Raw genomic sequence first — 15,109 nt, forward strand, 5'->3', positions numbered from 1 at the left:
GCTCCCATGTGATGTCATCTTAACTAATTCCATCCATAAAGACTCTATTTCCAAGGAAGGTCCCATCCTGAGGCACTGAGACCGGAACATGTCTTTTGGGGCCACCATTCAACCCGCAGGCATCCCACAGTATCAGGCTCTGGCCAGTGCAAAGCAGTAAGGAAGTCTGTGCTTTATGAGAGGAACGGCCGTCGTCGCATGTTGCATGGCTTACTCACCACGTATGAAGAAGTGTGTTTTGGGATAAAGCTCTAACCTCTTGGTTCTTCGTGTTACTGTCTGCCACGGTGCAATATCTGAATTTGGGGTTTTTTGATATTTCAGATGCTGAAGATACAAAGATTGAGTGTAGACTCCCATTAACTGGTTGAGCTCAGCCTCACCCTTGTTTGTGCCAACAGTCATTTTAAAAGAAATAGGGCTGAAAAGACCTGCCTCCAGTGCTGGTTCTATTTGGCATATTTTCCCTCTGGCTGGGGGAGTGGGTGTCTCCAAGGGGCTTGGGAGGAAGAGCCGTGCGGAGGCTCAGCAGGAGGTGGCCCCTCACCTGCGCCTCCTCCTCAGGGTGGAGTCCGCGTGTCCGCAGCGCCTGCACAGCCTCGTCTCTCTCTCGGGTCACGGCCTTCAGCACCACCTCCTGGCCGCACAGCACCCGCTCTGTCTCCTGCAACTTGGCAGCAACCTGGGGAAAACAGACTCAGTTCATCCTGGGAGGATTACAAGGAAGCAGTGCCACCTTCAGGGTCCAGACCAGCTCCCCATCCTGCGGGGAAGCAGACAGCAGACACTCGGGTGAGAAACCCCAGCAAATACGTGGCCATCAGAGCCGGCAGAGCACAGCAATCGCTGATCCAGCTCCAGAGGCAGCTGCACTGGCCATTAGAGAAAGGCTATGGGCAGAGACTCATCTTATCACTTTAAGTCCTGTTGTTATAAATCAAACTGCTCAGTGAGGCTGAGTGTTTTCAAATGCAAAGGATAACTCAGTGAGGGCCCAAGCCGGGCTCCATGCACCTCAGTGGACGTTCCCAGCCCTTCCTCCTGCAGAAAGAAGTCAGACAGCCCTGGGGAGCAGAGACCTGGTCTCTGGCCGCGGTTAGGCCCTGAATCAAGTCCTCAGCCCGCCGGTACTGCTCCCGCTCGACACCCTCGCAGCGGCGCTGCCAGTCCAGCTCCAACTGCACCTTGTCACGCTCCAGGCTCTGCTCCCTCTCTACTGCCAGAGACAGCTGCTGTTTGTACCTGTGGGGGTGAAAACCACCAACTTGAACGTTTTCCTGAGGTCCCTTTGGGCTGTGACGTAGCTGAGGTGGGAGGCGCTCCTCCTGGGCCCCCAGGCCAGCCGTGTTCACGGGCTTGGCTAACACCTTCACACAGGCCCAGGTTCAGAGAGGAGCAGGCGGCCAGGTCTCCCAATACCGAGAAACCCAGCACTGTGGGAGAGGAGGTCAAACTCAGTAAGAGGAGACAGGAAGAAAGGCAGCAAACTCAGACAAACAAGAAAATGGTTGCACTAGAGAAACACAAGAGGGTTCACAGCAGAGCAGACAGAGCTCGATAGTCAACAGTGCGTTGAAAGGTCAAACAACTCAGAAGACCAGCGTCCATCTACCAGGGGGCTGGGAGAAATCAGAATGGAAGGAGGAAATAACCACGGAAATAGGAGGAAATCCACCATGGCTGGAGAGGGATATGCGCCTTCTGCCTGAAAGCTTCCGAGTGCTGGACAGGAGGGGCTTCAGACGCCATGGGGAAGGTACAGACCGCCGGCTGGGATGGAAGAAAAGTGCGTGGGGGAGTGAACCGGACCCGCACGAGGCTTCTCGTCAGCCACACAGAGCAATGCAGGGTGAAGATCGCTGGAAGGCCTCTTCCCCGGTGAGCAGGGCTGTGACCAGGGCGGGATGGTAACACCTTCTACAGGGGACACCAAGTAAGGCTCCATCCTGCCCACTGCAGGGAGATTCTCCTGCTGGCCGTGCTGAGAGGACCACGTGGCCAGGACAACCCCGGCTGACAGCCGGCAAGGAAACAGACATCAGACCCACAGCTGCTGGAAGTGACCTCTGCCGACAACCTAGATGAGCTGGTAAGGGGAGCCCGAGCCTCAGAAGAGAGGGCAGCCCGGCCGACACCTTGATTCCAGCCGAGTGAGACCCACTTACTTGGGGGACCTGGCTGCCACAGAAACAGACCCTCAACAGAGGTGATGTAATTAGCAGAAAAATACTTTAGAACAGCTACTGTAAATATGTTCAGAGATTAAAGGCAACCACACACACAATGAGGAGAGAAATGAAAAGTGAAATGTCTGAAATAAAAAACCCACCAGCCTTCCTGGCAGATGAGACCTTGTGGGGAAAGCCTTAGAGGCTATCAAAAGAACATCAAATTAAAGCAAAGGAAACAGAAGAAAGACAATAGTAAGGATAAGAGCAGGTATCAGTGAAACTGAAAACAGAAAAACAATTGAGAAAAATCAATGAAACCAAATGCCGGCTCTTTGGAAAGATGTGTAAAATGGATAAATCTCTAGCTAGACTGATGGAGGAAAAAAGAGACAATACAAGTCACCAGTATCAAGAAGGAGAGAGGACACTGCTGCAGATTTGACACATATTAGAGGGACAATAAAGAAATACTATAAACAATTTTATGCCAATAAAGTCAACAATTAGATGAAATGGACAAACTCATGGAAAGATACAAATTACCAAAAGCGACACACACACACAAAATAGAAAACCTGAATATTCAAATAAATATCCAAAGAAACCAGACACAAAAGACTATAAACAGTAGGATTCCACGCAGATGAAATTCCAGATCAAGAGAAACCCACAGTGACAGAAAGCATCCTGGCAGGTGCCGAAGTGGGAGGGGACTTCGGGCTTCGGGTTTTACATCCTGACTGTAGTAGTGGTTATACTGCTTATTTATGTACATATTTGTCGAGATTCATCAATTGTACAGTTAAAATTGGGACATTTATTATATTTCAATGATTTCTCAAGAAAGAGAATATTATCTTTAGCCAAGTGCTCATTCCAACTGATAGGAAAAGACACTAACAGTCAGACAAAAGACCTCAGAGGTGATTCCTGACACAGGACCAAATGGCACACACACTTTTACAGCCCTGGTGCAGACCGAGAACCGCGCTCTGTGGGAAAGGCCTCCTCTGACCACCCACCCCGCCGCCCCATCTTCATCCCCTTCCCCCACCACATGGTACCTTCCAATGTCCTGCTGGCATCTGGCCAGCTGTGCCTTCAGCTTCACCTCTTCTTCCTGCAGCGCCTGAACCTGGAGGTCTTTGGAGATCATCTCCTTGGAAAGTTGAGCAATCTGGGCATCCCAGCCAGATTTTAGAGCTGATGCATCTTCCCGAAGTCTAAACAAAGAAGGGAAGCAACGTGAATGTGGGCGTGATTCTCACTAGAGCTCTCTTTTACAACAAATACACACACACACATGCACACAGCCCTCAAAGGAAATGCTACAGATCAGGGTCTCTTTCACACTCATCGGGGCAGAGGCTTCCTTGCCTAGATTAAGAAATGGTCCAACCCAAGAAGAAATACACACCCATCCCTCCCACCAACCCAAGCATCGACTAACACCTGCAGAATGCCAAGCCCACGCCAGGTGCGCGGGGAAATGTGTGCCAGGGCGTGTCTCTCAGAGCCAATGGTTGTTTTTTTTTTTGTTTTTTTTTTGCGGTACGCGGGCCTCTCACTGTCGTGGCCTCTCCCGTTGCGGAGCACAGGCTCCGGACGCGCAGGCCCAGCGGCCATGGCTCACGGGCCCAGCCGCTCCGCGGCATGTGGGATCCTCCCGGACCGGGGTACGAACCCGCGTTCCCTGCATCGGCAGGTGGACTCTCAACCACTGTGCCACCAGGGAAGCCCGAGCCAACGGTTTTGAACCAGTGAATTCTGACTCACCTGGGCACCCCTTGCCATGCCCAGCAGAGCCCTTCCACATAGAGACATTCAACACATATCTCCAAATTGAACAGCAAGATAAGGTTCTACAGAAACCCTTTACATTCCTTGGAAGAATCACCAAAAATATGATAAATCTCCCAAGAAGAGAAACTTTAGAAAGAACACCTAACAATATTGACTAGAGTAGCCATGATATTAACCACACAAAGCTCGCAGGGTGGTCACCTTATTTGCAGCCCTGGCCTGTTTCCCTCCTAATCTGCACTCAGCATGCTGTGGGGTAAATGCTGTGATCACTCACTGGCCACTGCCCAGAGCCACAGGCCCACAGGTGGGCCACGGAGTGCAGTGCAGAGGTGGACGAGCTGTGGGAAGGCAAATGGCTGTCAGCCGATAAGGCCTTGGATCAAAGTCCCGAGTGCAGCTGCCCTGAGCCTCAGACAAAGCTCCATCCGAACATGGGCAGAGATGGGAAGGAGAAGGGAGCAGGTTCCCTCGTGGGAAGCTTCTTTAAACATTTCAGCTTAAACAGGCCTAAACGCCAAGGCCGGTGTGCTGGGTTTTTTTTTTTTTAATAATTAAAAAATATATATTTATTTTTATTTAATTTATTTATTTGGTTGCGCCAGGTCTTAGTTGCGGCTCGTGGGCTCCTTAGTTGTGGCACGTGAACTCTTAGTTGGGGCACGCATGTGGGATCTAGTTCCCTGACCAGGGATTGAACCTGGGCCCCCTGCATTGGCAGGCGGATTCTTAAATCACTGCGCCACCAGGGAAGCCCATATAATTTAAACGAATTACTTCTAGCACAATATGTCCAGAGTCATACTGACTCTTAACTAAGCTCATCCTAATATCACAAGGGGCCACAAAAAAAAGTTGGAAACTGCAGAACTTGTCCAGCTAAGACACAGTGCTGGTGTCAGAATGGGGGCTGGAGCTGCTCCCCTCCGGGTCTGGCCAGCACCCTCTCTCTGGGGCGGCACCTGCTCTGGTCCCATGTAGTTGTCGGGGTGAGAAAGTAGCAGGTGGGGGCCCAGGAACCTGTGACAAAGCTGGCCCCCAACCCAGGCACCGACCTGGAGCCAAGTCCACACCGGGAAGTGTGTGCGGGTGGGCTGGTTGCCCACAGCATCCGGGCTTCACCCTGGCTGTGCCCCACCAGACACTTAGCCCTGGAGCCTCGAGTGCCCCATGTCTGACGTGACAGAGGGAAATGAAAGGCTCTCCTCCGATCTGTGTGTCGCTGGAAGACGAAAGGACACGAGATGCCTGGCCTGCCCTGGAATTCCAAAGCACTCCTTCCCCTCTACCTACTCAACTGCAACTCTGCTCCGAGGCCGAAGGACATCGGCTAGGAGGTGCTTTGTAACTGGACCTTATCTGATTTTCCGGGTGGGAAAGAGGAGCAGCTGGCGGCCCTGGGAAGTCAACTGCCCAGGCCTCACACATCAAGCAGGACATCCAATTTGAGCTTCCCATTACAGTCCCTGATCTGATTCTTCGTAATTCCATGTGTGTTGGGCTTCCCCAACTATAAGAGAAGGTGCTGGAGCTCGAGAACCATATTTTTAATTCTAACGAATTCCCATGAGATGATCTGCACACAGCAGGCTTTGCATGTGTCCATGAATGGGACCCTGGTTCCTGCTCCACTTTGCCAAGACCAAGCCAGCACAAGCAGCCCTGTGTTCTGGAGAGCAGAGAGCTCGCCCTCACTGAGTCCTGGCCTCCGACCAGCATTCGGACCAGCGCTGCCCAGCACTGGGCCATGGGCCACATGGGGCTCCCAGGCATGTGGCCAATTTGAATTGAGATGTGCCTTCAAGACTTAGCACCAAAAAATGCAAAATATCTCAATAATATTTTTTTCAGGCAAGTTTAGTCATCCTTCTTCAATAACTTTATATTGATTACTTATTAACGATATGCAACAAGATGGCATTTTGGTTAAAGTAAGTCCCCTACATATGAACCTTCAAGTTGCGAAGTTTCAAAGATGTGAACGTGGAGCTTACTAATGAAGACCTGATGGAATTGGAGACCCAGAGAAAGGACGAAGAGAAACACGAAGATGAAGAAGTAACTGAAGAACTGAAGAGATTCACGATGCAGGAAATGGCAAGGGATTTTCTTTATTTGAGGAGGCACTGATAGTATTTGAGGCACAGGACCCAAACGTAGAACGGTATACGAAGGTTGCAGCAGCCGTTCAGAATGCAATCCAGTGCTATCATGTCATCTATGACGAGAAAAGAAGAGCTACTACCCAGACATCACTGGATCGTTTCTTTAAGAGGGTAGATAGAATTGAATCCAGCAAGGAACCAGAACCTGTGCCATTAAGGTCAGGTGTAGATGAAATTGCAGCTTGCCCTCCATCTCCAATTGCTGATGATCCTTCAGCTCTACCGCTTCCCACCTCATCTCCCTCCTCCAGTCAGTAACTGTTCTTGCCTATTCACTTGATGCCAGCCCCTGTATGCCAGCTGTTGTACTGTACTACTGTACTTTTCAAGGTACCATACTATAAGATTAAAAATGTTTTATTTTTTGTGTTTGTGTGTTTTTTACGTATTATTTGTGTGAAAAGTATTATAAACCTATTACAATACTATATAGCCTATTGTGTTAGTTGGGTACCTAGGCTAACTTTGTTGGACTCATGAACAAATCGGACTTAGGAACGTGTACTCGGAACGGAACTCATCCATATGTAGGGGACTTACTGTATACTGAGTTAGATATAATGTTATTGGAGTTGATTTTTTTTTCTTTCTTAAAATATTCATTTATTTATTTGGCTGTGCTGGGTCTTAGCTGTAGCACGCGGGATCTTTTTAGTTGCGGCACGCAGGATCTTTAGCTGCATCATGTGAACTCTTAGTTGCAGTATGTGGGACCTAGTTCCCTGACCAGGAATTGAACCTGATCATTGGAAGCGTGTAATCTCAACCACTGGACCACCAGGGAAGTCCCCTGGAGTTAATTTCACCTATTTCTTTTTGCATCTTACCTCTGGGTACTAGGAGGTTAAAGTGCACCATATTCCATGTGATAGGTTATACACCTGCACGGACACACATGGTTCTCACAACACTGTCTCAGGTCATCATTTCTCTACTCTGCCATCCACAAACCACTGGTCTCAGGAAAACTATCACAAATAGGCCCAAAGAGACAGCAAGCTCACAGTATGGGCCGTTTTGTCGCTGATTTATAAAGAGTATGTCTGGGAATGAAAAGACACTGATACAGACACTAAGACTTCTCCTGGGAACCCAATGATGCTGCTTGTCATGGCCACTTGACTGGTCCCACGGAAGAACAGGAAGGAACGCAAGGGTGGACATGCCAAGAGGTGAGAGCAGAGGAAGGAGGCCTGCCTGCAGGAAGTTCTGTGCACCCGGATATTGGGATCTGAGTCGCCATCCGTGAGAAGGGCCCAGGGAGAGCCTGTCCAAACGGAGGAAAGGCTGGGGAAACACATGCCCGCCAGACTGAGCTGCCTCAGCCCTCCAGCTACCGCTGCCTGTGTTTAACAGATCAAACAATGTAACGTGTGACTCTAAGGAAGCTATCCTGAATAAACTTTAACTTCCTGGTATTTTATAGTTTAAGAGCCATTTTCCCCGTAAGTAGAAATATAACTTGGCAGAGAATTCTCTGTAAAAAAAAAAAAAAAAAAAGACAAATATTTTCCAAACAAAGGAGAAAAGCCAGTTGCTAAGCAGTAGGTTCTATAAATGACTTATTTATCTTAATCGTCTTCTGTAAACACAGCTTCTCTAAAGATCACTTCCTTACTGGCCGCCAAAAGGCTGAGTTCAATTATGACTTCAGTTACAGTGGCCCTTTGCAGACACCAGGCACAGTGGGACAGAGTGGCTTACATGTCATGGCCTGGTTAAGATGCCGAAAAAGAAAACTGGGTTTAAAAAGAAACTAGTTGGGAATTCCCTGCAGTCCAGTGGTTAGGACTCTGTGCTTTCACTGCCGAGGGCCCGGGTTCAATCTCTGGTTGGGGAACTGATCCTGCAAGCTGCATAGTGTGGCCAAAAAAATAAAAAATAATTGTAAAGAATGGTTTTTGATTTAAAAAATCAAAAAGAAACTAGTTTATGGAGAAACTAGAACCTTTGTGAAAAATGGTGCATCCACTGTGGAAAACAGTTTGGCAGGTCCTCAGAAAGTTAAACATAGAGTTACCGTGTGACCTACAACTCCACTTCTGCGTACATACCAAAAGAACTGAGAAGAGACTTGAGCAGATATTTTTTCACCCATGGTCATAGTAGCACTAGTCACAGCAGCCAAAAGGTGGAAACAACCAAAATGGCCATCAGCAGATGAACTGATAAACAAAATGTAGTTCTATACAAACAATGCAACGTTATTCAGCCTTAAAAAGGAAGGAAATTCTGACACCCGCTACAACGTGGATGAACCTTGAAGCCATCATAGAGTGGAACAAGCCAGTCACAGAAGGACAGACACTGTAGGATTGCACTCATGTGAGGTCCTTAGGGTAGTCAAATTCACAGAGACAGAAGGTAGGATGGTTGGTGTCAGGGGCTGGGAGAGGGGGATGGGGAGTTACTGTTTAATGGGCAGTTTTAGTTTTACAGAGAAAAGAGTTCTGGAGACGAATGGGGTGATGGTTGCACTACTGTGAATGTACTTAACGCCACTGAACTTAAAAATGGCTAAGATGGTAAATTGTATGCTGTGTATTTACCACAAATAAATAAATGCACACATTCATACATACATCCACACATACTAGCCACATACTTTCAAATAAAGGAAAATGAAAAAAGAGAATGGTTAAGAACAGTGACGGAGGGGCTTCCCTGGTGGCGCAGTGGTTAAGAATCCGCCTGTCAATGCAGGGGACAGGGGTTCAAGCCCTGGTCTGCGAAGATCCCACACGCCGCAGAGCAACTAAGCCTGTGTGCCACAACTACTGAGCGTCTGCTCGAGCCCACAAGCCACCACTACTGAAGCCCACGCGCCCTAGAGCCCGTGCTCTACAACGAGAAGCCACCGCAATGAGAAGCCTGTGCACCGCAATGAAGAGTAGCCCCCGCTCGCCGCCAACTAGAGAAAGCCCACACGCAGCAACGAAGACCCAACACAGCCATAAATAAATAAATAAAATTAAAACAACAACAACAACAGTGACGGGAGCTGCAGGAGTGACTCCCAACAGCCTGTGCCCACTTCCCTTCATCTGAAACAGGTTAACTAGGCAGCCAGGCCCTCAGCCGCAGCTCACTTGTCAATGGCGGCGTCCTTCTCCTTGGTGGTGTCCGCCTGCCTCCACTCAGCCCTGCGGAGCTGCACCTCGAGGTTCTCGCAGTTCACCTGCAGCTCCAGGGCCCTGGCCTCTACCGCCTGCAGCTGCTCCGCATGGGCGCTCTTCGCTGCCATCAGCACCGTGTCCCTCTCCCTGGCCAGACGGTCCAGCTCCTCATGCCTGAAACACAGTGAGGTCCCCAGTGGCTCACATAGGCCCTGCTCAGGACCCCCGAGCCTAGAACCTTCCTCATTCTGCAGGAGTGCTGCATGAGTGTCCTCCTGAAGGGCACTTCTGCCCGCTTCTCTCTGCTCCTCACTCCTCACACAAAAACACTGACTGAGAGATTCTCAGACGCCGGGCCCCAGCCCTCCCAAGCTCACAGTCCATGGGAGAAAGACCCCAGAACATGTGCTTCAGTGAAGGGCCACCAGCAGAAGCCGTACGGACTCGGGAAGCAGAAGGCAGGTGTAAACTGCCCTGGCCTCGCAGCTACCCCATTTGCTGGGCTGCTTTCAACCCGGAATCTGAGGCTTCCCAGAACTGGGGGCCGCGGGATGCAGGCTGCATGTCTGTCCTTCGCTAGAGATGCCAAACCTACTGGAACTCTGTCAACAGAACATTCGTCTCGAAAATACACTGTTGGGTGTCGCTGACAGCTGACATGATGTCCATGATGTTTTATGCTTTTATTCTATTTGGTTTTGATGAAGAGTAAAAAGCCCTAAAAAATGTAATTCCACATGATTTCTTTCAGATTCCATCAGCACTGTTCAATGAGATGGTTAAGCCTTATTTAATCAAGTCGCATGCCGTACTTTTCATTCCAATTACAATCAATCTTCATCTTACTCACCTTGCAAACTGTTCAGTATTTTCCACCTTCTAGTAGCAAAAAACTATACTCATGCCAGTTGCTGTATCCATTAGTTTCTGGCAGGATATACCTTTCTTTTTCACCAAATCACAACAAAAGTTTGATCATGACAGCTAGTGAAGGGAGGGAGTTATTTCTGCACTGCATTATTCTGTGACCATTGGTTAGTTACTTTCAAAAGGCAAACACCAAGACTCCAGGGCATGGACACCCCAGCCCACACCAAGGAACCAAGGAACACAGGTTTCTTGTCACCTTGGCTCCGTAAATAACGCCACCTGGGCTGCACACGACTCTGCGGGGTCACGCAGTGTGTGAGGACACGGAGCATCTGTGTGCATCCTGCTCCCAAGACTTGTTTCAACGGGTCAAGTATATCGGCTCTAAGTGTCAATCTGGACGGCTTTCAGCAATTCATTTTACAAGGCGTGTTCTGTAATTCTCAGTGTTTTGATGATATTCCTCCAAACACACACAAATATACTAATTTGAACTGAAAAGTGAGGGGAGACCCTGGAAGAGCAGGCCTGACCCAGCTAACAGTCCCACAGAAGGGCTGGGTCTGCCCCCAAGGGGATCAGGGAACGTTTTCCCTACGCTGACACTGGAGCCAGAAACACTCACTTCCTCCTAAACGTCTCCTCTTCTTTTTTCTTGGTGAGCTGCACAGAGTGAAGTTTACCCTCTAAGTCTTTTATCCTGAAAGAATCAAATATTAGTGGAAAAAGCAGGTAAGGGGCTACAGCAAAGCCGGCCTGGAAAAAGCCAGAACAGGCAGATGCCTCCAGGCTGGAGTCCAGACCATGCAAAACATCGGGCGCATTGGCCACCTCCGCCCACAGAGAGATGGCGAGACTCCGCACCGGGCGTCCTTCACGGCAGCCAGGTCCCTGAGTTCCCAGTCTCTGTGCTGCAGCCTATCCTCCAGCTCTGCATTCACCGCCTCGGCGCTCTGCAGGGACTCTGCAGCCTTCACCCCGGCCTCTCTCAGGGCCACGAGCTCTTTGTTCAGCAGTTTAATCTTTGAAAGAGAAGAATTCAAAATAAGGATATAAGTGGAACAAACTGAGGTGCTAGAGGTAAGCCTTACCATTTTATCAGAACTGGGAGCGAAGGAAAACTGGAATTTGAGAAGCAATAGAACAGTGAGTCTCCTCACGTGCTCCCACAACCTTGAGAGCACGGGCCCCGTGTGAGTCCCCGTCGTACCCCAGCACCCGACTCGGGCATGATTTGATACTGGAATCACACAGCCAGATGGAGGCTGTACGAACGTGGCTCCCTGCTGAGTGACCCCACTCAAACCCCAGCCACACATTCAATTTTTAAATAGCTTCTCTGGGCCTCAGCTTCCTCGACTATAATGCAGAGGTGATGGTACTGCTGCCCCCAAATCAGTTCTGTGTATAACCTGTGATGCCCTCAAGGGGCAGGTGTTCAGGGGACCAGAACCGACTCGTGGCAGCTGGAGATGGGAGTGGGGCATGCCCTGGCTCACCCACCCCTGTCCCCTGCTCCTCTGACAGGAGTGCCCACTGCACTGTGAGGCACAGGTTGGCCCTGCACATCCCGCCTGCTCTCTCTCCCCTGGTGCTCAGAAGTCCTCAAAGTGGCCTCGGGGCGGGGGTGGTGGCGGTGTCACTGTGAGGCAGCCCCAGCCTCAAGGTCCTACTGGCCCTGGGTGCATTCCTCCAGGGGAAAGTCAGGGAGACTCCGCAGAGGGGTCAGGCAGGGCCTGGTGCTGCCCCCTGGACTGCAGCCCTGTGGGGAGGCTGGCAGCCTAGAGGAGGGACCTTGCTGACCACTAGTGCAGGGTGTCGATCTTACTACTAACACCTGGCTAGACGCTGCCCAGATGTGACCAGCTGGGGCAGCAGGGCCGGGCCAGGCATCAACCCTGCTTCCTTGTCCCCGGCACAACTCCCCCTCCCCTCCAGGCTGCTCCCTGTCTCGGTGCTAAAGGCCAGGCATGCGTGCTCCTCATGTGTGCCCTGGCCATGTTGGGGCCAGTGCTTTAGAGAAGTCCTGTTCACGGAGGGGAGCCGGCACCACGGCTGGGAGCACCAACTGCAGACAGGCCTCCTCCTGAAAACAGGGGGATGAGTGGCACCTCCTCACAGGCCCATTCCGAGGTGTCACGGGAGTACACAGGCCAAGGACAGAGTTTGCGGGGTGGTGGTTTCTCCAGAGGGAGACACTTCCTCAAGGTCAGGTAACTAGACCTGGACTGGTGGCACAAGCGTTCCTCTGGCTGGGCAGAGTGGCCATCACTCCTGACCGGGGCCCTGGCAGGCACAGTGGCAAGCATGTCACCTGCATGTCACCCCCAACTCTGTGTGGCAGAGATCGAGGCCCACGTACAAAGCGGGAGGCCTTCACGTGAACCCTAACTCGCAAGGGGCTTCTCACTTCTGCTGAGGAAACGATCACAGTCCGAGGGCGCCCTCTACCTTGAGCTCGTGTGCTAGGACCACATTGCTCATGCTGTCCGCCTGCAGGCGGAACGCGTGCTCCCGCTTTTGCATTTCAGATTCAAACTCCTGGAGCAGCTCCTGGAACAAAAAGAGCTGGTGGTGAAAAGAGCACGGTGGGGCCAGCAAAGACCCACTGGCACGCTGAGGGCAGGAAGGACGCAGAGGACCTAGCGGAGGACGAGGTCAAGAGTGGGACTGGGACCTGTAACGCTGCATGAAGGACATCGGAGGGCTCTTCCCACCGTGGACGTAGGTTTGTCCCTCTCCCCTGTGGTCCTGTGGGGTTTTGCTCTGCACAGACAGAGCTGCTAGTGGACCCACAAGGAGAGACACCAGGCCCATGAGCTCAGAAGCACCCCTCCCAGCAGTTCTGTTGTTGGTTCCGTCTATGTCTCTCTCTAAACAACACGCCACTCTTCCCTCCGCGCTACCTGCCGGCTTCCTGAGCAGCCCCACCCCACACCCCCGACACGGGGCTCACGGCTCCACTCCCCTGGCTGTGTAAGCCTCACCCACGGGCTGAACCCAAAAGTCCATAAACTATTACAACAATAAAGTGATTCACGGCTCACCCAACAGCGAACGATTATGACGGTTCCCATCTCATTTCTCCCAGAGTTTTCAATTCTCTGTCTCTCTCGCCGCCCCTTCTCTGTCTGGTTCTCTCCTGTTTCCTGAGTGGTGTCTGCTTCCCAGGACACACCCCATAATGTGACCCTTTCTTCTCCTGGGGTATGGTCCCTCCAGGGCCCTCAGTCTCCATGCCCATCTGGTCTCTCCCTGGGCTGCCTCACAGCCAGCATCCAGGCCCGAGACTCACAGCTCCCCTAGGCGGTCCTCGGTATTCCTGGATGCCCTCATCCTCTCTCCTGGTTTACTCCTGCTGGAAAGGACCTCATTCCCCAGCTCAAGAGCTCCCATCAGGGTGAGAGTCCCACGATCCCCTGCCCCACTCGGCCTTCTCCCAGGGGGCTGGAGTGGGAGCTGCCCTCAGTTTCCCTGCCCCACCTCTCTCAGACTCACGGGCTTCCAGGTGAGGCTGCCAGCTCAGCCCTGTGACTGGGGCCACCCAGTCCTGGGGACCCGCCCAGCTCAGGCCCCCATTCTCCTGGCAGCCTCCTCCACTCCATCTCTTGGTTCTCAATGTTCTGAACTCAAAAGGGAAACAGAGGCAGCTAAAGGCTGACCCCTCGGCCCCGACACACAGCCACGCTGCACAGGGCTCGCTCAGTAGTTACACTCCAGTAACTTCCTGAGAGGCTGTTACCCAGCCAGAGGCATCCACACCCTCACACCCCAGGGCCCCGGGCTTACATCTCTTCCCCCAGCAGTGCTGAAGACCTCGTCATGTGTCTTCTGTCCCAAGCTAAGGTTGAGGAGTTTGGGCCAGGCTCTGACTCTACAGGTTTTCTGGACATTTGCAGCACCTCCTCTTTGTTCCTCTGAAACCCCTTTTGCTCATGGCTCTGGGGGCCTTTCAGTCTGAAGTCCCCACCCTGAGAAGTGGCTATGATGTTTACTTGATAATCTGACACCTTCCTGTTCTCTGCTGTATGTTTCTGGAATTTGTATTGTTAGATGAATCCTGGATTTATCCTCCATGTCTCTTAAATTCTCTCTTGGATTTTCTGTGTCTTTTTTCCATTTTCTGAATTAATTTCTTTATATATACTTTTATTTTTTTAATTTTAAATATTTATTTATTTATTTGGCTGCGCTGGGTCTTAGTTGAGGCACGCGGGATCCCCGTTGCTGCATACAGGCTCTTAGTCATGGCATGGGGGATCTAGTTCCCTGACCAGGGATTGAACCCGGGCCCCCTCATTGGAAGTGTAGAGTCTTAATGATGGCCAGGGAAGGCTCTATACATACTTTTAATTGTCAAAATTCTTTCTTGTTATGATTGGCCCTTCCTCCTGGCATCCTGAGTTACGGATGCAAAATACACCCCTGGGGACACTGATCTCAGGAAGCCCCCACAATGTGCTCTTAGACACTGAAAATGAAGATATAATGTGATGAGTGGCTGGCTCTGTCCCCACCCCATTCCCAAGAGGCTCAAGTTCTCACCTTGGGGGAACGACACAGGAAGAGCCTCATGGGAAGGAGGGAAATAGCCAGCCCCTGCCCTGGGAGCAGGAAGGTGACTACTCTCCCAGCCCATCCTCCAGGACTGGGCTGACAGGAGTTGCAGGATCACTGGCACTGCCTGCGGAGCCCAGGAGGCCACAGCACCAGAGCTGCCCACGCAGACAGCTAGACCAACACGGACAACCAATTGCCATGCCCGGGCAAGCCTAGCACGGGCAGGGCCACACCGTGCTGCCTCACACCTGAGCTGATCACACGGCGGCGGGTTTTAGGATCTCTGTCTCGGGAATCATCTCTGTCCTACCCAGGGTCATTTTCCCTGTTCCTCTGGGCCTCTTCTTATGTTGCTGGCATTTCTCTGTCTTGTAATCCTGCCTCAGTTATATGCTCCTACTCAGGAATGAGGCAATAAAAAGTT

At 51.2% G+C, this 15,109-nt stretch overlaps 1 protein-coding gene across 1 annotated transcript in view; it reads right to left on the bottom strand.

Moving 5' to 3' along the window:
- Nucleotides 1-15,109, bottom strand: part of CCDC57 (coiled-coil domain containing 57) — a 104,762-nt gene that overhangs the window by 70,599 nt on the left and 19,054 nt on the right. The window contains exons 4-10 of the mRNA XM_059996576.1: nt 12,577-12,678; nt 10,990-11,147; nt 10,751-10,825; nt 9,229-9,429; nt 3,236-3,394; nt 1,080-1,242; nt 548-682 (exon numbers count right to left, since the gene is read on the bottom strand). Coding sequence (XP_059852559.1) covers nt 548-682; nt 1,080-1,242; nt 3,236-3,394; nt 9,229-9,429; nt 10,751-10,825; nt 10,990-11,147; nt 12,577-12,678 — 993 coding nt within the window. The remainder of the gene's footprint in view (nt 1-547; nt 683-1,079; nt 1,243-3,235; nt 3,395-9,228; nt 9,430-10,750; nt 10,826-10,989; nt 11,148-12,576; nt 12,679-15,109) is intronic.

This window comes from Delphinus delphis, chromosome 19, assembly GCF_949987515.2.
Source record: "Delphinus delphis chromosome 19, mDelDel1.2, whole genome shotgun sequence".
Lineage (NCBI taxonomy): Eukaryota > Metazoa > Chordata > Mammalia > Artiodactyla > Delphinidae > Delphinus > Delphinus delphis.